The 24,829-nt window shown below is 43.7% G+C and overlaps 2 protein-coding genes across 5 annotated transcripts; one reads left to right on the forward strand and one right to left on the reverse strand.

The window, feature by feature from the left end:
* Positions 1 to 1,339: 1,339 nt before the first annotated feature.
* Positions 1,340 to 2,793, reverse strand: GPR15 (G protein-coupled receptor 15). Its single transcript, XM_063321628.1, has one exon. The coding sequence runs from the start codon at positions 2,791 to 2,793 to the stop codon at positions 1,681 to 1,683; it is 1,113 nt and encodes a 370-aa protein (XP_063177698.1). The 3' UTR covers positions 1,340 to 1,680.
* A 6,969-nt stretch (positions 2,794 to 9,762) lies between these two features.
* On the forward strand, positions 9,763 to 23,316 carry CLDND1 (claudin domain containing 1). Of its 4 annotated transcripts, none has more exons than XM_063351161.1 (6): positions 9,763 to 9,899; positions 10,458 to 10,635; positions 14,377 to 14,675; positions 15,887 to 15,994; positions 16,378 to 16,515; positions 16,616 to 23,316. In XM_063351161.1, exons 3-6 carry the CDS (start codon positions 14,387 to 14,389, stop codon positions 16,834 to 16,836), a joined length of 756 nt encoding a protein of 251 aa, XP_063207231.1. In that variant the 5' UTR covers positions 9,763 to 9,899; positions 10,458 to 10,635; positions 14,377 to 14,386; the 3' UTR covers positions 16,837 to 23,316. The 4 variants fall into 4 exon arrangements, with proteins under 4 accessions (XP_063207231.1, XP_063207210.1, XP_063207217.1 ...); XM_063351140.1 differs by having other exon boundaries at positions 14,374 to 14,675; positions 16,616 to 18,337; XM_063351147.1 differs by having other exon boundaries at positions 9,862 to 9,903; positions 14,374 to 14,675; positions 16,616 to 18,337.
* Positions 23,317 to 24,829: the final 1,513 nt, after the last annotated feature.

The raw sequence follows: 24,829 nt of genomic DNA on the forward strand, positions 1-24,829 counted from the left end.
ATCAGGAAATACAAAAGTTTCTAACAGTCTTTTGACTTAGTCACATTACACATTCTGGATGCTTTATGATGCTCATTTATTATATTTATGACAAGCAGTATTATATTAAGCTAAACATTTAACAATAGAGACAACAGAATATGAGACATTGCAACACAGCCAAGGTATCCCAGTGCTGTCAGAAGTTTAATTCTTATTTTAGCTGTGCACTTCAAAATATTGTACCCTGGTTTCTTGGTTTTAAGCAAACATTTCTATCAATCCCTGGCATTTAGAAGAATATGAAAGATTTAATAAAATAGATGTAGTCAGCTTTATAAAAGTCCATTACCGTTTTTCTGATGAGATGCTTATCTCCTTGCTCCACGTTTGTTCAGTTTGTAAATCTAGGAGGTACTACAGCTGTTAAAAATATGGAGCTTTCTCTGTTCCCCCCTCCCATTTGCTGTCAGACTTGACACCAGTTGGGCAAGTGACATCTTGCACAGCATATTACATGCAAGACTTTTTCATTTCCCAAAGATTGCTGGATAGGAATGAGGCAGCTTTATAGAGCTGTTTTATTTATAGAGCTCAATTCTGTAAATGAATTAAAACATTGGTCCTTCTGAATTCCTTTTCTGTGAGCATCCCTGCACGCCAGGTTTCTTAGCATTCTCGGTGATTCTCTGTGCTTCTCACGGAGAATCACTCAAAAGTTTGTGAAACTCTAGCTAATTTTGCTTTTCAGGCACATGTGCATTTGACTTTGACTCCAGTGGGAGAAAGTAGCCCTACTGCATATGACTTTACATAAACTGGTTGCACCTAAACAAAGCAGACCCGGACTTTGAACGGCACACAATGTTGTACCATTGTACGACAACCCAAGCAGTCAAAAATTGTGTCAGATCTTCAAAAAAGTGTTAAAAAGCACGAGTGTTTTTTGTTGGTTTTTTTTTTTCCTTTAAGAAAAAGGTTAAATGCAGGATTTCTTTTGCTTGTCCTCTGGTTTCTCTGCCTTCAAATTATCTTTTTTCTGAAACCACAAGGGCTAGAAACTTTATTTAAATATTGTGATTAAAAGTAAGATTTAATGCCATAATAAGAAGCTGAGACTTAAAGAAAAATGCACAAGAGTTAAGTTCTGAGAACCGGTAACACACAAATTCATTAAAACATTGGATTTCTAAATTCAGAAAACCTCCAAAAACCCAGAATTGATGTCACTTTGAGGACATTGCAACACGTTTGTGGGTAAGCTAGGAACGAAAGAGAAGAAACATTTCTCTTGCGTTGTTGTTCTTGCACTGCGTGGAATAAAAACCTATATACTTTTAAGTTCAAAGCTTGCCTCGGAACAGCTTTGACTGAATCACATGGTTCTTTTCTGTAGTTTGTAGCACTTGCACTGGGGTTCCAGTGTAAGCCTTTGTGGATGTTTCTCGGTACAATGGTTTCAGATTTACACCATGCAGTGACATGGCGATCACTGTGAACCATAATTCAGTGGTTAAGGTTTCCTATTCCATTTATCTACATTTAAAGGGAAGCAGCTTTCCTCCCACCTGAAGTGCCAGCTGGATTACACTTGCACCTCTGTCTCTGTCGCTTGTTTCTTTTTTTCAGCTTCTCTCGCTTTTTTCTTTTCCTGCCATCTTTGGAGAGAGAAGTTCCTTCTTCCGCAGTCCTGGCTCCCAGTCAGAGAGAAACAGAGCGCTTCCTCTTCCTAGCGGCATACTCCCCCGCAACAAAATTGGATAAGGAGTGGCTCAGGCGAGTGTCCAGAGTATCTGAGTTGTTGCCACTGCTGCTGATTTTCACCCATGGGCACAGGCACCGGAGCATGGCTCTGCGGATGTAGTTGTCAAAGCAATAGTAAATGAAAGGGTTGGCACAGCTATTGGCAAAAGCAAAAGGGCTGCTCACCTGCATGCCCAGCTGGGCAATCATGTCAGGAAAACAGTCGGTCTGCTTCAGGAGTCCCAAAAGAATGGCCATAAGCTTGAAAAGATTGAAGGGAACCCAGGAGATAACAAAAGCCGCCACTACAATGAAGACGATCTTGATGGATTTTCTCAGTTTCTTATCATGTTTCCCCACTCTCTGATAATGCACACAGAGTCTCTTGGTGATGGAGCAGTAAAAGGTTAAGATACTCAACAGTGGGAAGAAGAAGGCCAGGATTAAAAGCATCAGTGATACGACCTGTTTGCTTTCTGTCACAGCTTTGTCTGTGCAGTAAGTCTTTCCGTATTGCTTCTTCAGTTCTCTGGACAAAAGAGTTGGCATCCCTAAGCAGCAGGATAATAACCAGACACAGATGCAGAGTCCACTGGAATAGGATCTTGTTCTGACCCGTCTGGCGATAGAGGGATGCATGATCGCAAGGTACCGGTCAGCACTCATACAAGTGAGGAGGAGGATGCTGCAGTACATGTTGACTGAGATGACATAGGAACTGGCTTTACAGAGGAAAGATCCTACCCTCCAGCTCCCATCTGACACCTCCTTGTCCACCCAGAATGGCAGCGTGATGAGGAAGATGAAGTCAGAAGCAGCGAGGTTGATGATGAAGACATCGATCAGCCTCTGGACCCGTCGCTTGAAGACCAAGGCTGCTATCAAGATGGAGTTGCCAACAATGCCCACCAGGAACACAGCAGTGTATAGGATAGGAAGGAAAGTAGCCATATGTTGCAGATGCTGATACTGGCAGTTGTCATCGTAGTAGTAGTAGTCATCAATGTTGAAAGTGACTGCAGTCACGGGCGAAAGCTGGGTGAGTTCCATTTCTGGCCAAGCTGTCCTCATCCCCGCTCTGAGGAAGGCTCTGAGCTCCCCCTAATCTTCCCCTCAAGCTCTTCTTTAAAAACATGTTAGCGAGTGAGGGGGGAGGAGTAGGGGGAGGGAGGAGGAGAAAAGTGGTTTTGGGGGGGTAATCTATATACTTTTAGCCAATCACATAGGCAACGGACAAGCAACGAGTCTCTGATTAGTCAAAACCCTGTCTTCAGAATAAACACTTGCTTCTTTTTTTAAAATCAGGTTTAGTTTTACTGATTTTATCTTCATTTTGCCTTTGCCTGTATAAGCGAACCAGGTTCAGGTTTTGCTTTTATTTTGGGGGGAGGGAAAGTAGTTTTCAAGATTATGAACTTTTTATTTTCTAAAACAGGATATTGCTAGTTTGCAGAGGTTTGAGATTGTACTAGCTCAGAAGAAGTCAGAGAATGGTAAATTCAGGTGCCACATTCTTTATCTTTACACAAAGCATTTTATATAAATTGGTTTTCAGGGCAAGTTCAACTTTTCTGAGGCCTGGAGGTTTTTGCTTTCTTTGTCCGTTTATGATTGTTGTTTTTTGTTGAGAGTAATTTTCTCATACAAACATATTTAGGGAAAAACATTTCAAACTACCATCTCCATTCTGCCCTGTAGTTAGTTGTTCTGTGTCAGTCCCAGGCTCTCCACTGCTTTGCTGGTGCCCGTCTCCTGCCCTGCAGCCTCTCCAGTTCCCCTGGCCCTGGGCTCCCCATACCCAGCTTTATTAATGTATTAGGAACTCGGAGGACAGTTTTACAGCATGTCGTATATTTTTCTGAAATTTGAAACTGGACTTGATGTTCCCATCCGTGCACAGGCTTCCTTATCGGCCACAGTCCTGGTCTCTGGAGCACTGATTTGTTCCTTCTCCTTCTGATTGTGAAGCCCACATGGCTCCTGAGCCCTTGTTATGTAAAGTGCTTGCTTCTCTTGAAGAACTTCTCTTACGGAGATGATTTTCCTCATCTTTCCTTCACACTATCAATATCGCTTCAGTTGTGGCTTGCCTTACAGACAGCCTTTTCAGTGTTACGTCAATCGAATGAAGATTCTCACTTTTTAAGCTACCGATTTTATTACAGCTTCGTGCAGTGCTTACTAATTTGAAACTTCTACTACTGGTCTTCATCATCCTTCCTCTCTTCTGCAGTTAATTTCATCTTCTCCTTCCTCTCCCTCCCACCTGCATGTTCACAGACCAGGCGCGTCTTCAGGATTCTCAAAGCTTTGAGCAAATCACTTACCAGAGCATGCTCGAGCCCCAGCCAGATAGATTGCATCCATGTATATCTCCACAGGCAGAGAGCAACGCCAAATCGCGTGGACAGCAAATTTGTCCCATCCCATGTAGTCTGATTCACTCTGACAGTGCCCAGACTATATGCTCCTGTGCAGCAGGTACCTGGTAGACTTCAGGCGCCTGGCAAAGCAGCCAGCTTTGTATTAAACGACTGGCTGCTGGATCAAGGGATATTTAGGTATCTCTTCTGTAGATACACTGATATCTAATAAGGAGTTAGTGATATACAGCTGCCTTCCTATCATCCTTCCCTCCATCTCACACCACTACATACTCCTCCTTGAAATTTGCTCCCTCCCTCCCCCCATCCCAGAGCAGACAAAAAAGTGAGTAACTTTTTAAAAAGCTTAATGTAACCATAAAAATAAGCATATGTCCATGTATTCTTGTGTTTGCAGTTCCTCACTTTGTTATCTACCTGCAGTTTAGTAGCCTTATTTACTAAATAAAAAATTAAGATAGTAAACCTTTTCCAGCAGGGATCAACTCTGTTCTCTTCAATATGTTCTGTATTTTATGAATGCTCTAAATAGACTTGTGGATGTTGCTGTGCGTTGCTCTATGACAGATGTGACACTTCCCTGTCTGGACAGAAGATTTGCAAAAATAGTATGAAGCATTGTCGTGAATAATGAAGTGATCTGTAATTATCCAAGTGAAGCAGCAACAGGCATATTTGTTGTTAGTCTGTAAGCCTTGGGGTTTTTTTTATGTGATATTGATTGACTTAGGACTTCATGTAGGCTTCACGTAGCTTCACTCTTGCCAGAGCTCATTTCGCTAAAGTAGAGCCAAGCTTTCAAAAATACGGAGCACACAGAAATTCCCCTCATAACACGTCTGCATAGATATTCCAGAAAGCTCAGCATGTGATGTGCTAAGATCCAAGAGATGTAGTGAGATATTTTGTCACCAGGAGGACAGCCTCTACCCTGTTCTCACCCCTCTCAGAGATTTCCCCAGCACTTTCCTCCTCCCAGGCCTCACCAGACACATGTAAACCCTTTTCCTGAACAAAATCTTCTGCTGAAGCAACACCTACTGGGGCTTGCCTTGGGTGTACGTTCTTCCGTTCAGGGTACCCATCTTGTCCAGCCCTTGACGGAGCTCTGCTGAGGCAGTCTGAGAAAATGCAGCCGTGGGGTTCTGAATAGTTTTAAACCTGACTGTGAACCTAAAAGCTTTTGTAACCACACGCTCGCAACTGTCATCGTGGCCGTGAATTTGGCCAGTTCTGCTTTAAAGCTTATGTTTCTCTGATGGTCCTGCCTTTCTAAAATGCACTTGTGAAGTTTGTTATGTCAGTGTTTGTACCATTCCTTAAATCTTCCTCATAGGAAATACTGAAGTCTTTCAACAGGAGCAAGGGAAGAGATTTCATGTCTTTTGTTCACAGTTTTGTAACGCTTGTGATACATGTTTTATTGTAGCCTTCTAATTTTGTGGCAAAATCAGTAAAAGAGATGCGCAGGAGGACAATCTGCACAGGAAGTATGTAGGGTTAATGATCTAGTTTGTTACACACGCACATTCCCCTTACACGTTTCTGCAATTGAAGCATTTCTGGTAGCAAGGAGTGGGGCTTGTTTTTTCCAATTTTTTTACATTTTCTATTTTATTGATAGTATAATTGTGGTTTTATTTCAACTTGCATATACACTTTTATATAAGCACAGAGATCTAGATAAAATAAGCTACATATCTGTAAATTATTAGTGATGGTAAGTGCTGAGAAGGAACAGAGGTTCATTTGGCTTTAAAAGAAAGTGTAGTAGTTTCTAAATGATTGTGCTTCAAAAACCTTCTGTAAGGAATAGAGATTTGCAGACGTAATTAAAAAAACAACCAAAACCCCCCACCAAATTGGCTGAAACTGCCTTACTATGCTATAACCTAGGTGAAGGCAGGCTCTGAGGTAACCAGAGGAATGCTAACCTACAGAAGTTTCACCCCTGAACAAAGAGGAGAGGGTAGAACTGGTTCAAGTAAAATTGTGGGCCCTGAAATAATGCATCGGGATAGGTCAAAATAGTTTCATTCTGAGAAACAGTCTCCAAAGTGGGATCTAGGGAGAAAATATTTTTTGTACACCTAATAAAATAAAACTATTTTTAGATAGTGTTTATATCCTCTTTATCTCATCCTTTTTTAATTTATATTTTTGTGTATGTTCATATATTAACTAGTATTCTATATACCAATAATATATTAGCACAGTAGTACATGTATATAATACTTTTAAAAAATATGCATATAATAGGGGTGCATGCTCGAAATGTTTTTACTTGTTGGGGTCCATGGTAAAAAGGTTTGAAGACCACTAATTTAGACGACAAGTGGGTGTCACTAAAGTGAACCTGCGTTATCCATTTTATTTGGAAGAAGCACATCTAGAAGGTCTTCTCTCTGTGAAAATTATAGTTGTGGCAGGGTTTTCTTAGCCTACCATGTTCTGTGGCACAGATAGAAAAATACAGAAGGCAGAAATAAAACCAGGGAGACTGTAGAGAGGTCTGAGGGGGATACATGGGATTTTCTGCTTATTCTGGCTATGCGAAATGCGCGTAGATGCCTGAAACACAAAACCTAAAACTACCCTTATTATTATTACAAAGAGAATATTTGTTGGGAGAGGCAGTATCTTGCAGTAAATTAGCTAGCAGTACTGGAAGAAACAGGCAGACACCTTTTTCAGGGCTGAATCAATAAGTTCTAAAGCGAATGTGATAGATGAAAAAGGTTTTTTCATTTCTCATCCTGTATCAGCTTCATTTAATACAGGTAGTGCCGCCTCCTACAAATGATTACTTATTTCCTTAGACTGTGAGAGCTAAAATGACACATATTTTGTATGCCACAATTTTTTTGTGACATGCTAGGGTTTTGTTTGCAGCACTCTAATGTTAAACTCTCTGTCAGTGCCTGAGAACTTCTGTTAGAGGTACTAACGAGTGCACGTGATCCAGGTCTGCTATCAAAGAAACGTCAGTTTTGCAAAAAGCAGGAACAGCATTTAAGCTATAGCCATCAGTGTTATTCCCTTCATGCTTTCACGTGCAAGCTGCCACAGTTTCTGCATGGGAAAGCAAACTTTTACTTTGAAAACCTTCCCAAATGATCCTGTTCTGTACCTAAACCAATGGACGAGTGGTTCTGCTGAGGCATGCTGAGGAGGTGTGAAAAGAAGAGAAAATGAAAAAAGATAGGTGTTACCAATGAATGACTGTGTGTTCATTTGTAATGTTTTTATTGGGTTACTCTTACCATATGGAGGGGTATTTTTCCAGACAAAAAAAAATCCAGGTGAAATCTGTAGAGAGTATTTGAAATTAAATAAATAAAATGAAAACACATCTCTTCCCTCTGGCTATTTTCGAGCAGCTGTACACATCATATTGATTAGGGCAGATTATGAAGAAGAGGTCACTGTAGTCTAATTCAATAATTGAAGTAGCAATGGCTGCAGAATTTTGCAGAGTTGTTTCTCGTTTTTACGAGATTAGATCTTTTAGGGGAAAAACCTATAGATTTGCCAGTGTTAGATAATTCACTACGATTTACAGTAAACATTTCCAATTCTGCTTATCCCACAGCTTAGAACACAGAGGGGTTTCGTTGGTTTTCTTTTTCTTTTTTTTTTTCCCCTAGCTTCAACTTCTGATAGTTTTGCCAGGTATGCTGAAAAAATGATTAACCGATTTTATTTTTTTTTGTTCCCTATTGCCATTACATGTATTTTATGGTTTTACAACTCCTTAGCCCTCTTTTCAGTAAATTAAATTGACTGACCTTCCATGATACATTTCACTGAGAGAGGTTTTCTAATTGCTCAGTGATTTTCATGTCCCTTTTCAGGTTTCTCTCTAGTTTATCAACGTGTCAAAACTAGAGGTGTTATTTCAGCAGCCAGCAGCAACTCTAGATGTGATACAGCTTCTTTCTTCCCTGTGATTTCTCTGTTTATACATCTGAGGTTGCAGGAAAATTGTGGGTTTTGGCCACAGCACCATCTTGGCAGTTGGTAATCCACCATGACCCGTTTATCCTTTTAATTTTGTGCTTCTCAGGATAAAGTTTTATGTCACGTAACTACAGCCTCCACTCTTTGCTCTTAAATGAATGAGCTCATCAATGACCTTATTGAAATGCATGTTTGCTTGCCCCCGGCTACCAAATGATCAGGTCACCCTGTACCAGTGCCCTCTCCATGTCATTATTTACACTTCCCCCAGGCCTTGTGTCATCTGTGAAGTTTATCAGAGATACTGCTGCTTTCTTCCAGGCCGTCGATAAAGATGTTAAGTATTTTAGTCTCTAGCGTAAATCCCAGTTTAGACTCCAGAATGTGTCCTTGCAGACAGTCACATTATGAGGTGTTGGTGAAATGGTTCCATGATCTGGGAAGGTGGGACATATAGACAGAGGTTTCTTAATTAAATATAATTTCTAATTATTTTTTAAAATAAAAAAAAAAAATATATTTTGTCACATCAAGTCAGAGAAGTTTCTTATATCACTGCTTTCACCTTTGCCATCCTAGCTTCTTACCTTGCTGCGAAAATGCTTCCTAGCTGCTCTGGGAGAGGAGTTGGTCGGGATTGTTCCCCAGAAGTCCTCAGAGATGTGAAAACCTCAGGCGTGATTCTGGTTTTTCTGTGTATTTGTTTGCGAGTTTGGAGGTTGGTAAAATCAAAACTGGGTGTGGTGGTCTCTCAGCGGGGGAGTTGTTAACCACTTTTAAGAGTCCTTTTGTAATTTGCATGGGTACGTGTACCAGGGATGGGGGGAAATGTCCAGCTTGGGGCATGGAGCCAGTGTTGCCAATTTTTGCGATTTTTACTGAACCTTTTTCTTTTCCTTAGTTGGTGTTTTCCCAAGTCAGTCAGACAGGATATTGCATCACATTTTTATAAGCAATCAAGCAAAAAAGAAAGAAATATGAGATTTATGGCTGCAAGGGCAGACCAAATAATAGAAATTGCAGAAATCAGAGTTTGTAAAGGTAGGGGGTTTTTGTGCTTCTGTAAAAACTCGTGGCTGTTACAGCAGGTATGGGACTTTGGGACCATGACTCCAGATCCCCAAGTGCCCGTGTCTTGCAGGCCTGCAATGTCAGCATTAATCAGAGTTAATTCTTGACCTTGAGGGTGGTGAGACACTGGAACAGGTTGCCCAGGGAAGCTGTGGATGCCCCATCCCTGGAAGTGTTCCAAGACCAGGTTGGATGGGGCTTTGAGCAACCTGGTCTAGTGGGAGGAGGTGTCCCTGCCCATGGCGCTCATGGCAGGGGGTTGGAACTAGATGATCTGTAAGGTCCCTTCCAACTTTATGATCTTATGAATCAGCGGGCGAGGGTGGTGTGAGGTGCGGTGCTGAGGTGTGGCGGCTTGGGACTGGGCTGACGCCATCCCAGCAGAGCCAGCCCTATGTCAGCGGCAGGGCCCGGCTTTGGAGCCTGCAGGAGCCGGCGGGGTGCCGGGCACCACCGGTGGCTGAGGGCAGGGAGGCGAGGAGGGTTGCCCGTGGGCGTCGAAAGGTGAGGGTTGGCGGCCCGCGGTGGCGGCGGCAGACTACAACTCCCAGCCGGCATGGCGGCGATGCTGACGGGGAGAACTACAGCTCCCGTGGTGCCGCCGGGCCGGGCGCCTCGTCGCCGTTTCGGGAGAGAGGGCGGGTGAACTACATCCCCCAGGGCGCCCCGGGCAGCGGGGCGGGGCGTTACCCTCTCGCTGGGCACGGCGGGGCGGAAGCGGTGCGGCGGGGCCGGGCCGGGGGTGCGAGGCGGCGATGGGCGGTGGGTGAGGCGTCGGGCCGGGCTGGGCCGCGGCGGTTGTAACCGTTGGAGCGGGCTGTTATAACCGTTGGAGCGGGTGGGGGGACTGAGGCGCTCTCTAGGGGTTTGGTGCCGGGCGGCAGTTTCCCCTCACAGGGCTGTCACCTGAGAGGCCGGGGCGGCCGGTCGGGCTCTGTGGAGACGGTCCGGCCGGCCCGGCCCGGCCTCCGCCTCCGTCCGTGGCGGCGGGGGGTGAAGCGTGTCGGCAGGGCTCGGGCGGGCTGCGGGGGGTACCGGTGCCGGGGGGCGGCCCTGGTAACCGACCGGCTGTGGGGCTCCGCGTTTGAACGGAGCGAGAGCCGTTCGCTGATCCCGGTCGCTGAACCCGGCCCTGCATGTCTGCCCCTGTGCGGGGCTGATCCTGGTGGGGCACGGTGCTGCCGGCATGAGGGCTCCTGCAGTCATTCCCCCCCTTCCCCCCCTTTTTTATTTTTCTTTTTTGTCTTAATGAGATGCCTGTTAAATAATTTCAAAATGAAACGATGATCTCAAACTATTTGGTTTGCTTTCTACTTCTAGATTGCTTTTTGGGAACTGGTGGTGGTGAAGAAACGGAATGAATGGAACAGTTAGGGCAGATAGGAAGTTTGTATTTCATGCCCTCCGCTTGCCACAAGACACAAGCGACACTGTGTCTCTGAAGTGACCTGGAAGCATTGGAGAGGTGTGCCCTGAGGGACTCTGAAGACCTCTGAAGGTAAAAAAAAGTGTTTGGTAGTGTTCTTTTCCTAACTCTCTGTTGCCCTGAGTATTAAAAGGAGGATCCTGCTCTGTAGCGTCGCCAGCCCTCTCCCCACATTTACACCTTCTTTTAGGCCTTCTGCCTATTCTCCTTTCCCAAAGAGCAGTCAGATTGCAAGCGTGTTTTCTGAGAAAATGCCAGCAAATGCAGCCTTGCTCTTTTGTGATGTCAGGTAAAAGGAGTTTCTTAAGTGTGGTGGCCAGCTATTGGCTGAAGGGAGTGATTACTGTAACAGGATAAAAATATGCATATTTTGGTGTGCCCCTCTGCCGTGGTACAATAACTTCTTAAAATGCTTCTCCATTCTCCAGTCTTGTGGTTGATTATTTACCACAGTACTAGCTCTTGTGCTGTTCTGTGTTTTTTCTTTTTCAACTCTACTGACTTGCCTTGTTTTCCCCTTCTGTGGGGTGCATAGATCTAGTCATTCCTTTGAATGTTGCTGCTAGTTTGGCCTTTGCCTTCTCCTTTATGAGCTGGCGCTTTGAAATTTTTATGTGTCTCGCCTCTTTCAAAAATGAGTACAATATCCTGTGAAGCACTTCTGCTTGAGTGCCTGTTTACTGCTGCCTGTGTTGTCTTATATTCACTGTATAGCTTATTCTAAGCATCTCGTACATATTGCTGTGCATAGAACTTTTTGCAAAGTGTGGCATAATCTCGTAAACATTTTGTGTCTTTCTTCACGGTCTTCTCTGGTAGCTATTTTTTACTGACTATGCTTTCAGCTGCCATTGAGCTCTGCCTGGGGCTTGAAGGATGATTCTCTCTTTAACAGAGCAAAGGACACCTCATTTAAGTTGGGGGGTGTGTCTACTGTAAATGAATATGCATTGGATATACACAATGAATGGGCAAAGTAGTCAGCAACAGTGTGGCAGGAAGATCTCCTATTTCAAAATTTGCCTAAAGTGTTGTAGAGTTCTTCATCGCTTCTGTAAGTAGTTGAAGTGTTAGGCAGAAGCATTGAGGGGACCTTTATTATAAGGAACTGGGGGTGTGCTCTTGCCCTGGCACTGTCTTGTCCATACTGAAAATCTATGTGTGTTCTTTCTGGGACAAATGCCACACAAAACCACTGGGGACTGTAGCCACTTCAGCTGGTTTCTAACTATCCCAGGAGCTGTGCATTGCAAGGATTGAACATAGATAGCCATGACCCTTTTACCAAGACAGTAGTGACAGTCTTTTAATTCACTGTTTGATTTTTTTTTTAATCCGTCATTTTGCTTGTGAATGGCTCTTGGTTGCCAGCTGGCATCAACTCTGTCAAGTCCACTGTACGCCAATGCACAGAAAGCTGTCGAGAAGTGTGTGCTTGTGTTTTAATATTTCCAGCACCAGTGTTCTGCAGCTGGCAGCAGGGATGTTGTTTCTGAAATTAAGGTTATTTTTTTTGAGCCAGTTGTTTTCTTTCTATATGTTAGGTACAAAGTTGATAGGACTTCATTATTGTAAGCATTTATATTAAAGGCAATGGCAGCAAAGAGAAAATAACGTCCTGCTTACGTTCTTTTTTGTCAGACTCTACTGTGAGAATGGAGCTTTTAGGTTCTTGCGATTCCTCCTTCCAGACAGAGCCCTTTTTAAAGAGAGGAGTCTGTTGCAGAGGGTTCCTCTCGCAGTGAACATGACTGCAATAGGGTGGAAAATCCAGACTAGCCTGCTTGCCCGCCTGTTCTGCTGCTTGCCCTGAGAGTGAGTTAGTTCCCAGAGGATCTGCTCTGTTCTGAGCTCAGCTGAGCAGGGGCAGGGCAGCACAGCTTTGTCCCTGGAGATGCCACTTGCTCTGTTTGCTTTGTGAGAAGTTTGTGAAGGGGAGGGGATCCCTCAGTGAACTCAGTGAGGATGAATAGTGAGGTCAGCCCTATACAGCAGCTTCTTCTCTCCCTATTATGCGCATGCAATGTCCTGTGTACCTTGAGCTAGATGCTAGGGTATTGAAGGAGAGTATAAGTACATAACCAAGAATTAACACTGCACATAGTATTTTCTTTCAAGTCTGGACTTGATTCTAGGTTTTCTAGGTGAATAAGCCCAGATACAATGTTTTCTCCCCCTCAATGTTTGTCCTAGCTTATGAGTTCACAGCTTGTGGATTATTACTTAAGTACAGTTGTGGTATGCAAACTTTGCAGTATTTTAAATGGGTGCTGCTTGTCAGTTCACCAAAAATCAGTTCTATTCTTACTTGTTGCTAAGGGTGCAGTTAAATGAGGCACAATCTCTGTGATATCCCTCCTTGAATATGGAAATTAAGCATAGGGGATGATATGGATACACATCCTCTCTCCTCCCTAACCCTGTTAGCTAGTTTCAGCCAAATACAGGAGCAGATAGGAGGGAAGAGAAATAAGAATGGCATTGTTAGCAGCAAATATCAGTGCCTTTGAAACTCCCTGCTTTAATTTGCACCTTGTTTCATAGTTCAGAATTTCTTATTGGCAGGTCTGACTTGAGTGCTCATTTTTTTTCCTTGTGAATATTGTGTTTTAAGGCATTTGCTGTTTCCAGTTGTGGTTCATTCAGTTGCAAAGGAGCTAGACCAAAATATTTTGATCAAAGTATGTGGGAGAAGGGAGGCAGAACAAGCAATAGACAAGAGCTGATTAGATAGTAGCTCATGTAACCAGACTAGCTCTAGCTGCTGAGTTAACTTCAATTGTTTTGTTGGGTTTTTTTAATTGTTTTTGGCCAGTGCATCAAGCCTGATTCATCATAATCCAAAAATTCAATCAAACATAGAAAATGCATGAGCACAACAGGCATCTGAGTTTCCTCTGATGTATTGCACTATCTGCAAAACATTCCATGTATTATCAATCAATTACTCATTAAAGTCAGTGTTGTCATAAGTGTAAGCATGTGTGGTATCTGTATTTTCCCATGCCTCCTTTGACGCTGAATTTGCACAGTTTTTGAGCATGACCCTGCAAAGGAGGGCATAGATGACCCCCAGGAGCCGGAGCAGGCTCCTAATGACAGTGCATGCAGGCCTTTCAGTTTTGGAAGATCTTGTCATTTTGTTCCCGTGGAACAGGCATGCCTCCCCCTCCCCCCATTGTTTTAATTATTGCAACATTTATCATCATTTCCAAATTTGTCTTGCAGTGCTTCCTTTGTGTTCTGTCTCTAGTGCATAGATACATTTCTCTGTTTCCCTAAAGGCGTTCTGGCATCTTGGCATGGTTGCCCTTTGTGAGCAGTCTGGAAGAGCTTTTTTGGCATGCTTCTGGTTCTTATCTTTGCTGTAAACACAAGCTGTGAAAGCCGTATGAGATGGTAGGCTAAAAATAACTTCTACCCTTGGTAATCTCTTAAGGAAAGATAAGTCTTCTGCCTGGGCGCTGTGGATGGATTCTCTGTGGTTCTCTACAATCAGGATCACAAATGGCAGTGAGCTGTGCCATCTGCTTTGGGGACAGAGTTGCTGTTGCTCTGTCACTGCTGTCTCAGAGAGAGTAGCCAGCGAAGAGTGGCTGGGAGAAGGGCAATATCCATGCCTGAACCTCCAGATCCAGCGGATGCTGACTAGTACTGTAGACTTGTTCAGTTGTTCCTTTGATCCCAGCATGTTGGAGAAAGAAGACATGCATATGTTGCATAAGAGGAATGATATCATGAGTTTGACACTGCTAGGATAACTTTGTGTTTACTGTTAGAGGACTTACTTGGCCTTCTCTTTCTTTACAGCAGCAAGGGCGCAATGATGGATAACCGTTTTGCTACAGCGCTCGTAATTGCTTGTGTTCTCAGCCTCATCTCCACCATCTATATGGCAGCTTCCATTGGCACTGACTTTTGGTACGAATACCACACCCTGTCCCCAGCTGAGAATGTCAGTGAAGCTGGTAGGAGCATCTGGGATGAATTTGTCAGCGAAGAGGCAGATGAGAAGACCTACACAGATGCGCTCTTCCGGTGCAACGGCACGGTTGGATTGTGGCGGAGGTGTATCACTATACCCAAAAACTCTCACTGGTACAGCCCACCAGGTATCTCCAGAGCAATTAACACTTCCCTCGCTTGCCTGGGGTGGTATGTGCTAACTTCCTCACAATGTATTCATGCCATTTTGTTCCTCCAGAAGGCTTACTTCTAGCTTATGTGTTTGGGTTTTTTTTAATGAAGACGGTCTAAATTTTTAAAGCAGCGAAAGGCAAAATGGTCTATGGCTGTCAGCGCTACAGACTCTGAATTTGACACATGATACTTGATCTAAATTTAGTCTGGTATAACTTGATTTTCTTTTGCATCTGCTGTCTGCCTGAGGATACAGTTATAGTTGCTCTGCCAATCACTGTCTTTTTAGGAGGGGTCCTGGGATCCAGCAATGGAATAAAGATAACACTTTATCAAGGGGGCACTTGTTTCTTTTAGCTAGTCGTTCATTTTGCTCACAAACGTGGTGATGCAACAGTGGGACATTTTGGATTCCTTGTACCATAGTGCTGGATATGGAATGAAGTACTTGTATTCTTTTTCACGATGTTTGGGGGCTAAAGAAGTGTGGTAAGCAATTGTTTTAATTGCTTCAAAGTAGATTTCGGACACATATTGTGTGTGTGAAGCTCTTAATTTTGAACCTTCTTAAAAAAAAAAAAAGGTAGTTTAAACACTTTCTCTGGAGAAAAACCACCTCGTTAAATACTTTTTTTTTTTTTTTTTTTCTCCAATGAGAATACTGATTTTGGAAGGTGCTTAAACCAGCTCTGATCAATAGTATTCTCAAAGCAAAATTTAACTGAGGCAAAGAAGAGGAGAAATTTAGTATAGAGAAGTAAGTATTTTCTGTCCTTTAAATAGTCGTTTCTATCACATTTTTGGATGAAGTGTTTAGTACGATACCACATTGTGCACATGGAGATAATAACAGCTCAGTTAAGCAACTCTGAGTACAAGAACGTGTAACAACATAGTTGAGCATCGTATGCCACATTTCTTTCTCAGTCTGTCAAGCATGGCCCAGTTCTCTGTGGATAACACAGGTGAGGTTGAAGATTCTGCATGTTTGAATGCTGTCCCTCATTGTAGTAACTACATTGTGACAGACCTGTTTGCAGAGGTAATTTTTTCTCTAAGGTGTTTTTTTTCTCTAAATTTTTTTCTCTGAGGAGCTGCACAGCTTAAATGGTTGGGAAAGGAGGAATTGAAGGAATGGGAGGGAGACACCTAACGGTAATTTTTTCTCTTTCTTTTCCCCCAGAAACTGATATGACTACAAACTGCATCAGTTTTTCCCTCTCTGATCAGTTTATGGAAAAGTACATAGAGCCTGGAAATCACAATAGTGGCACAGACTTGAATCGAACTTGTAAGTATCTTTCATTTCTGGCAGGTAAACAAGTAGGATGAAAAAAAAAGACATTTCTCAAATACAGTCACTGGTGAAGGAAGCATCTGCTGTTGTGTTTTTTTTTTTTTTTTGGTCTTCACAGTAGCACAGGCAGTAGGTCAGAGTTTAAAAGGAAAACTTAAGGGCTTTAGCAAAGGTTTTGCCTGTGAATGCAGTACAGGAATTTGTGAGTTAATAAACAAAGTTCTTCCTACTTTCACGGGGCCTTTGGTCCTTTTTAGCTGTGAATGTGGGGTGTCTGATGAAGCAGAAGCAGTGTGGGTAGAAGGGAATGTAAGATAGTGGCAGAAGATCAGTTTCTAGTACATTTTCAACAAACTTTGTGTGTTTTTCACATGCAGATCTCTGGCGATTGCAGTTTCTCCTGCCCTTTGTCAGCCTTGGCCTCATGTGCTTTGGGGCTCTGATTGGGCTCTGTGCTTGTGCCTGTCGCAGCCTTTACCCTGCCATTGCCACTGGAGTCCTCCATTTCCTAGCAGGTAGGTCTCCTGCCAACTTACCCTTCCTCCTCCAGAAGCTCATGGCGACAGCCAGAACACCAACAGTGAGCTCATTGCGCTGTACTGCTTCCTCCCCCAGGGCTTTGTACGCTGGGCCTGGTTGGCTGCTATGTAGCTGGGATTGAGCTGCTCCATAAGAAGCTGCCCCTGCCTGATGATGTGAGGGGTGAATTCGGCTGGTCCTTCTGCCTAGCCTGTGTCTCGGCACCTTTGCAGTTTATGGCAGCTGCTCTTTTCATCTGGGCGGCTCGCACCAACAGAAAGGAATTCACTCTCTTGAAAGCGTACCGTGTAGCCTAAGTGCTGCTACCGAAGTATTTGGTTTCCATGTTATGGCCTCTTCTCCCCCAACCCTTAGTACTTTCTTCTTTTAGTCAGAATTTTACCTTGTACTGCATGCTTCTTGCAAGTTGAGACAATTTAGCCTGCGGGCCCTGAAGACAAAGACCTCTGGGCTAAATGGCCAAACTGTGCCAGAAGTCTGCAGAACTTGAACATTGTTTTTAAATTTTTTTTTAAGAGTTATTATTATTTTTTAAGCTTCATTTGGTTGTTGAATATCCCCTTGATTAGGTGTACATGCCCCTTCCTAATTTTATTACCCTGTCAGCCTGGAGGAAGTAGGAGTGGTATTGTGGGGTGGGAAGAGAGAGAGGAAAAGAATAAGTGCAGGTAGGCAAGAATGGGAACCACAGTGCACAAATAATAAATAATCAGGAGCTGTCTGCTGTACTGTCTGCAGTAGCTATGGATAGCACCCAAGAGACATGGGGGAACTCAGAAACCCTTGTTGTGGAAGTACTGTAGCTAAATCAGTCCTGTATCTTTGCTTTGGGTCTCTTATTCTCACTAGTTTGCTACTTTTTGTGGCTTCTGGCAAAACTGATGCAGGCAGAGCAGCCGGCTGTGGGGGTGCCTGCACAGCACACCATCCTGAGGTAGAGTCTGCGCTCGTGTTTGCCGAGGAGTGGGATAAGTTAGCCCCCAAGGAGCTCTGTGCTGCTCTTAGCTACACTGGTTCCAGGACCCAGGCTAGTTTCGTATCTGCACTGCATGTGATTGTGCACTCCGATCTTAACTTGTGGTGCTTTTGCTTGCTGTGAAATAAGGCTTCCCTCTCTCTTGTGTTGAAAATGACCCTTCCCAAGTTTTTCGGTTTTAATTTGATTTTGTGTATGTGTGTATATGTACATATATAAACTTAACTTTTTTTAAAGCTCACCTATTTATCCTATATAGCACACAACAGGGTTTTTTTTAAAAGGTGCTGCTCTTTTACCATCTTGCCCCTAACCTATTGTTTAAATGAAATAATAAAAAAAAGCTCAGAAATTTTCAGTGTTGTGTGAATCTGATGGGACAGTGAGGGAATGGTCTGAAGTGAATTTTACTTGGGGAAGGAAAAGGTGGTGTCTAGATCGTTCTGTTTCCAGGGGAACGTCACCAGAAACAAAGATGTTTGTTTTAATTGAATTCTTGGGCTCCTACTAACTTTAAATTTTCTCCTGCTCATCATTGGGTAGGTGCAACACCCCGTAATTTCTAATTAGTTCTCAGCTGCTGCACATATTTCTTCTAAATCACTGCAATTCTAGCCAGACTGACTGATATGTTTTATCTAGAAAACAATGTTCCAAGACTAAATTGTTTAATTCTGAGGCCTTAACTCTCCTTATTTCCTTACTCCATGCTTAATGGAAGAAATATGTCTTAGAAAAAACAAATCCTGACAAAATGATTAAGTCTCTGATGGCAAGGGTTCTGTGAGATACTGTTGTTGAGAATGACACAGAAATATCCTTTTTTTTTTTTTTTTTTTTTTATCTCACATCTGGTTTTTCATTTTGTTTTGTGCTTCTTTCCCACCCACCCCCCCCGTGTAGGTACTTCTACCCAGGCTGGCTTTGCTGGGTCAGCAAACAGCCCTAGTCACTAGTTCCTTGAAGATCAGGGTTATCTGCTAATATCGTTTCTTTATTGTTTTTACCATGTGTGTGATAGGGATCAACCTACTCCTTTTATCATCATTGGAGTCTTTACAAAATGAAACAAGAATGATGATTAAAGCCAGGATGACTGAAAAAGCAGTGGTAGTTCAAGACAATCCTCTTTCTCTTGCTGATGAATAATTTTTCACCTTCCTCCTAAGACAGCTTCTTTTCCCTCTCTGCAATGTCTGGGCCAATTCTAACCCTGTGAGAGGGAATGTGGTACTTCTGTGCAGTATCTGAGAGTAAATGAAAGTCCGTGCTGCTGATACGTAGTGATATGGTGCTTTTTCATTAGTTATCTCTGACTTGGGTAGATAAGGCCTAACTGCTCAGCTTGTCTGGTTCCTCGTTTGTCAGAAATATTAGGGCACGCAAGCTTCAGCTCAGGTCAAAAGGACTGGAAGGCGCTATTGTCCACTGTGAGAGGAAACACTGCTGGTTATTTTATCTACTACGGTTTGGGTGTGTTTTTCTTTTTTTCAGGAGCTGGCAGAATAATCATGTGATTTTAATTTGAGCAATGGGAATCCTCTGCGCTTGGTCTCTCCTCTTGTATGAGCACCTATTTTTCTGAAGTGTGAATCTCACTTTTTAAACATTAACATTCTTGCTTCCAAAAGAATGATTGTTACGGAGAGAAAATGGAATGTTAGAAGAAGTGCTGTCAGTCCTTTCTCAACCATATTAAGTATCAGCAAAACCGAGATCGCCTGCTTTTGTCTGTGTCTTAGATAAACGCTGCTGGCTTTCTCTTCCCTGAAGTGAAGAAAACGGGCTTTATTTGACCCTTGATTTGGAACATTTGCCTAAAATGAGGGTCACCTTTCAGGGTTTTGAGGTTTTTTGCCTTTGCTCATCTTGTAAAGATTTCTTCATGAGGATGTATTTCAGTGAGAAGCAGATTTCATACAGAAAGGGCTAGCCCTCTCTGTTGTCTGGGGTGATGGATGTGCATGTAGCTATTTTGCTTTGTAACTGTGTGCTTTACTCAGGGTGTCAAGGAGCAGGAAGAGTTCTTGGACTGCTGGCTGGGGTCTGCTAAATGGCATTGCAGGCAGACAGAAAAACAGAGTAGACACTGAGGATGGAGTAATTCTATAAAAGAGAGATGATTAAGCACACTAACAGATGATGAGACAGATCTTGACCCCGGAGTGTGTGGTACAGGCCCTTCACACCAGGAGATCCTCGTGCCACATTCAGATGTCAGCTGCATTCAAGAGAAGCTCGAGGCCTGTATGTATGTTTGTGGTCACATACATATATGCAAATGCAGACACCCTTGCTCAAAAAAGTGAAGAGTGCTCCAAGTCTGGAAGAAAATGGTGAGATTAAATGCTGATTGGTGTTCCTCGATATTTTGTGGTCTGACCATGGGACATGTTTACTGATACTGGTTCAGTGTTGGAGACAGGGATGTACAGAGATGGAAGAAAGGGCTGTCCTTGTGTGTCTGTGTGCACAGGGGAAATGGCACCCATCTCTAATACTGTTGCATGGGCCAGTGAAAGTGAAGAGAAGACATATCAAAGGAAAAAGAGAAGGAGGAGAAATCCTGTCAGACTGAGCGTAAGAACCAAGGACTTTCGACAGTGCATGGAGGAAAACTCACAGGACTTCAGTGTGAACTCCCCATGTGGTACTGTGTCGCCAGCACGGCAAAGGCCAGACACTGCTCCTCCACTACCAGTGCCTTCCTGCCCACCCGTGGCACCGTCACAGTGGTGGCACAAGCAAGTGGGTGAACTCTCCTCTTGTGCTTATGAGAAACCCTTACGGGTTCAGTCCCCCAAATCTGAGGTGTGCAAGCTGCATTTGTCCTTCAAACATGCCTCTTTGATGATGTTTCTTCTTCACAGGCTTGGGCTTGTTTCCCTGCCAACCTAGTGAAACCGCTGGGAAAGCAGGACTAGCAGAAAGCTGCACAGAGCAGTGAAGTGTTTAGTCCAAGTAGCAGCCTCTTTGTATTTTTTCCTCAGTGACATTTCCCCCTGTCCTCTCCCCCTGCTCCAAATAGCTGTGAGAAGGGGCTGGCCAATGAAGCCTCAAAGAGGGGGTTTATTATGGTGGTTGTAAAGACGACTCCCACTGGTGTGAGAGGAGAGATCACTGAAAACTGCAGAATAGTCAATCCATTTCCTTACCTTAATAAAAAATCAGTAGAGGGCAAACACCAAAAAATTGCTTTGTTGCGTAAAGGGGACAGTTGGCCACTTACAAAAGGAGTAATGTATTGTGGGTGCAAGTGGTAGCGTAGTCTTGGATGACCGAAGAGGCCCTTCTAATCTGTTGTCATGCCAGAAACTATTTGTGGTAGTCTAGTTTTCCTTCTGGATTGTGTGCTGGCCAGGTGGTCCTTTCCTTGTGGAAAGCCTGTTGCAGTCTTTTTGCTACAGTGATAATGAATGCCTCCTCTCCCCTCATCTAAAATGCTCTGAAGTGTGTTTTGGTTTTTTAAAGTTTTTATTTTATTTTATTTTTTTCCTGTTCTTTGTCACTTATGGTTGGCACTGAGTTATGTACCGGCTCGCGGTCTGTCTTCTGCAGTGTTGTAGTTCTGTGATTCAAGGCAGTGTGTTCTGAAAAGCTCTTTCCTGTCACTACCGTTGTGTGTACTCAGCCAGCACCTGCGATTCAAAGAGAAAACCTGAAATGTCAGCAGCTTGTCATCATTTTATATCTCGGGCTGATTGTCGACCTCTATCTGTGCGTATTTCCTGCTTGAGTAGATTGTGTATCTCAACAGAAGAGAGGATAACATCCTGAAGCTGCTTTTTTGTTTGTTTGATTGGTTTGGGGTTTTTTTCCGATTTTTCTCAGGAATAGCTAGAGTTTCATGCTATAGACCTCCTTTATAACCTGGTTTCTAATTTGAAAAGATGAAATGTTTGCGTGTTTACTACTAACTCTTCTTGCCCTATATTTTTTGTAAAGCACAGCTTTCAAAACTGCAGGGTGTAAAGTGAAGCCTTTGTTCAAGCTACGGGTCAGATACATGGCAGTTGAAGAATGGATACTCTGTAACTGGAAGACTGTATAGGTAACTGCATATGGCAATAACAGCCATACACAAAATTACACTTAACAAGCACCTCTCTGCCTACTGATACATAGCAAACCTTTGTACAAACCGGTGACCACTGGAAAAAAAAGAAAAGAATCTGACAGCAGTAATGTATTCCGTTCCCCTCTCTCCTCTTCCCTTCTAAAATTACTGCTTTTAGAAATAACCATAGGGACAATGTTTTATTTATTGATCAGGTTAGAGCAATGCATGTCAGATGTCTCTGTGCTATCTGTGTACAGACAAGGGTGAAGCAGATGGTAATTGATTTTTCGCAGAGGATCCAAGCATCTCTCTAGTTTCGGATTTTCTGAAGTGAAGATTGAAAATTTGCAAGAAAACTAGAACCTTTTGTTTAATGAAAATTAATTGTTACTTAATCAAACTGTCAAAGAAAAAAAAGTTAGTGGGTTTTTTAATATCCTTCTGTATTTTTCCAGCTTTCTCAAGTCTTTCATTTGCATCTTTTAAAGTGTTTCCTACCTTAAGTGTTTTTAGAATATTATCTTTTTTAGCTTGATATTTGTGAAGATGATGATCTCCTGGTGTATTTTGTATGACTATCTGAGAAGAGGAAACCCTTACATGTCTAACTTTTTAAATGGACTTACCCATTACATCTGTAATTTGGACTAATTCTCAATGTCAGACATGGACATTTTTAAAAAATTTGGAGTACCTATTAAAAACTAGATTGATCCAAACATGCTTAATAGCCTTTCAAAAAAGTAATTAATGAGGGTGTGTTTCCAGAGCACTTTATTTGCAAGGATTCCTTCTGTCCCATGTTATGACCTACCACGTGTCTGGGCCTTTGCCATCAGTCCTTTTTCCATTCAGTTTCCACAGCTGAATGCACGTGAATATATTTTGCTGCACATTAAGTTGATTGAGCTGTGATTGAGGACCGTTCCCTGTTGTAACTTCACCTTTTATCATCCTCATGATAAAAGGGTTACACTACAATGCCTCTGTTGTTAGACAGGTGGAGAAGCCCTGTGAAGAGGCAGCACGTGGTCTGTTTGTGGAAGAACCATCGTCTGTCAGCTGTCTGCCTGGAGGAGCCGAAGCAGACCCTTCCCCGTGGAGGGAGCGCAGCTCTTTGCCAGTGCCCCATCATGTTTCCATACCCATAAGCTCAGTGGTGGAGACTTCTATGTTAGCTGTAAGTGTTAGTATCGGGTGTCCTTTGCTGCGTGTCAAGTGAGTGTGATTAGATTCCCAGCAGTGTCCAACCGCAATGTGTCATGAGTGCTGCACTCAGTGATGGGGGGTTTCCGTCCTCTGAGGGCAAGTACAGCTTGTACCTTCAGCTAATTTGATTCTTTGGGAGGCTTCTCTGCGGAGTCTGGTAGCTGACGCTGTTGGCTAAGTGGCCACGGCAATACCTTTTCATGTTAAATGCTTTCTATGAAACCTCCCTCAGAGGATTTCCCTGCGACAAACACATGTAAATAGGATCAAAGCTGACCATCCACTGTGTTTACACTGATGTTCATTTAACCGTTTATTGAATCCACCAGTTAATCACCAAACTGATTTGTGTTTTGGAGCGCTGGCTGGAGGAGACCGGGGGTGTCTGGAGTGGTGGTGCAGAGCGGCTGCTAATTTTCTGTGATGCCTCAGCTCTGTCAGAGCCTTCCTGGCTATGGGCGATACCCATAGCAGACGCTGGAGAACTGGCTCCACAGCCTTTCCACATCCTTCCTGGGGCTGAGCCCTGCACCGGACCGTGTTCCCCGACCACTGCTGATTCCCTAATTTAAACAAACTACTTGGGTGTGTGATTTTGCAATCACAGTGATGTCACTCAAGTTGTTTCTCCAACCCTCATTAAACTGCTTTTGTTGAGGAAGGAGCGGTGTTTGTCTTCACCAGAAATAAGCTCTGCTTTCCCGGGCTGTTGCAGTAGTTTCTTTTGCAAACAAATCCCTTTTGTCTTGCAGTCAAGTGACCCATTTAAGTAGCTAGGTTTGATTTGCATTTTGATGTTTACTTCCACACAAACCAACAGCAGCAGTGGTATGAAACCACAGCATCTGCCCAGTGCTAGAACTCCTTGGGTCTCAAGGACTTTGAGTTCTGGAGAGTGATTTAACCGTCCACAGATGATAAGGACCTCATGAATGGTTGTCAGTACTGGGATGCTGCTGGTGGATTTGCCCCTGCCTCCCAGTGCGAACTGGGAGGTGAGGCAGGAGGAGCTGGTGGGCAGGGCACGGATGTCTGGGGGAAACGAGCAGCTCCGGGGAGTGGGTGGCAGGTTGTGGACCAGCTTCACTGTTCTGCTTGAACGGCCGCCGCAGACCTGCCCAGGAACAGCACTGGGAAAGCTGTTATCAACCCTGTGAGGGACAGTGGGGACAATACTCGGTGGTTTCCCCCACTGTCCTGGGGATGAAGAGGAGGCTGTAGCAGCCAGGGTTGTCCTCTACTGGGAGCAGAAGGAAGTGTGTAGTGTTATGGAGAGAGGAAGCCAAACCTGTTCTGCAGCAGACAGGTGTGTGTTACCTCCAGCCACCTCTTAGGAGCTGGCAGGAGTGTCATCACCCAGGTGACAGGCTTGTTATTCCCCTTCTGCGTCTCCTTGCTTCCTTCTCCCAGCTCCTGCACTGGTTCTCCCCTCTCCATTCTCTTTCTTTCATAGCTTCTTTCACCACAAGAAATAAACTAGTCTCACGCTCTAGAGGCACATTGGGCCATATTCAGAGGACCCTAAGTCTGTCCACGTCCCTGTTACACACCCTGTTGGGTGTGTCTGGAAGCCTAAAGCCAGCTAATTGGAAAGGCTGGGCACGGGAATATTTGTTAGGGCATGTAGCTATGGCCCTGGATGGCTTTAAAGCAACTGGCACCCTTTTTAACATGGCTTGGATGCAGCTGGCTCTGCTCTGCCAGGCGCTCAGCTTACAGTTTAAGTTCTCTGCATCCAGTGTTTACAGAATGAGAAAGACAGACCTTAATTTGCAGTAAAAGATTTATGTAGTACAGTCTGGGCTAAAGGAGCTCTTGTCTCTGCCAGCTGTCTGCTTCTGTTACGCTCCCTACCCTGGGTCATCTTCACCTCAGGAGATGCCAGTAGGGAGCTGACAGCTTCTTGATATTTGGGCATTGTTCGTGTTCAACAGGCTGGCAAGCAAACGGGGATCAACTTGTTGATCAGTAAAGAAAACCCCTGTGGTGCCATCATGCACAGTGCAAAGATTCTGCTTTATAGGTAAAGACTGTGGGGAAATTT

Source organism: Chroicocephalus ridibundus, chromosome 1, assembly GCF_963924245.1.
Source record: "Chroicocephalus ridibundus chromosome 1, bChrRid1.1, whole genome shotgun sequence".
Classification (NCBI taxonomy): Eukaryota; Metazoa; Chordata; class Aves; order Charadriiformes; family Laridae; genus Chroicocephalus; species Chroicocephalus ridibundus.

Bases quoted from the DNA above. Each gene is read 5' to 3' on its own strand.
- CLDND1 (XM_063351161.1), top strand. From the start codon at position 14,387: ATGATGGATAACCGTTTTGCTACAGCGCTCGTAATTGCTTGTGTTCTC. The intron at 15,995-16,377 runs GTAAGTATCTTT...TTTCACATGCAG, and splicing joins CACAGACTTGAATCGAACTT to ATCTCTGGCGATTGCAGTTT. The intron at 16,516-16,615 runs GTAGGTCTCCTG...TTCCTCCCCCAG, and splicing joins AGTCCTCCATTTCCTAGCAG to GGCTTTGTACGCTGGGCCTG.
- GPR15 (XM_063321628.1), bottom strand. From the start codon at position 2,793: ATGAGGACAGCTTGGCCAGAAATGGAACTCACCCAGCTTTCGCCCGTG.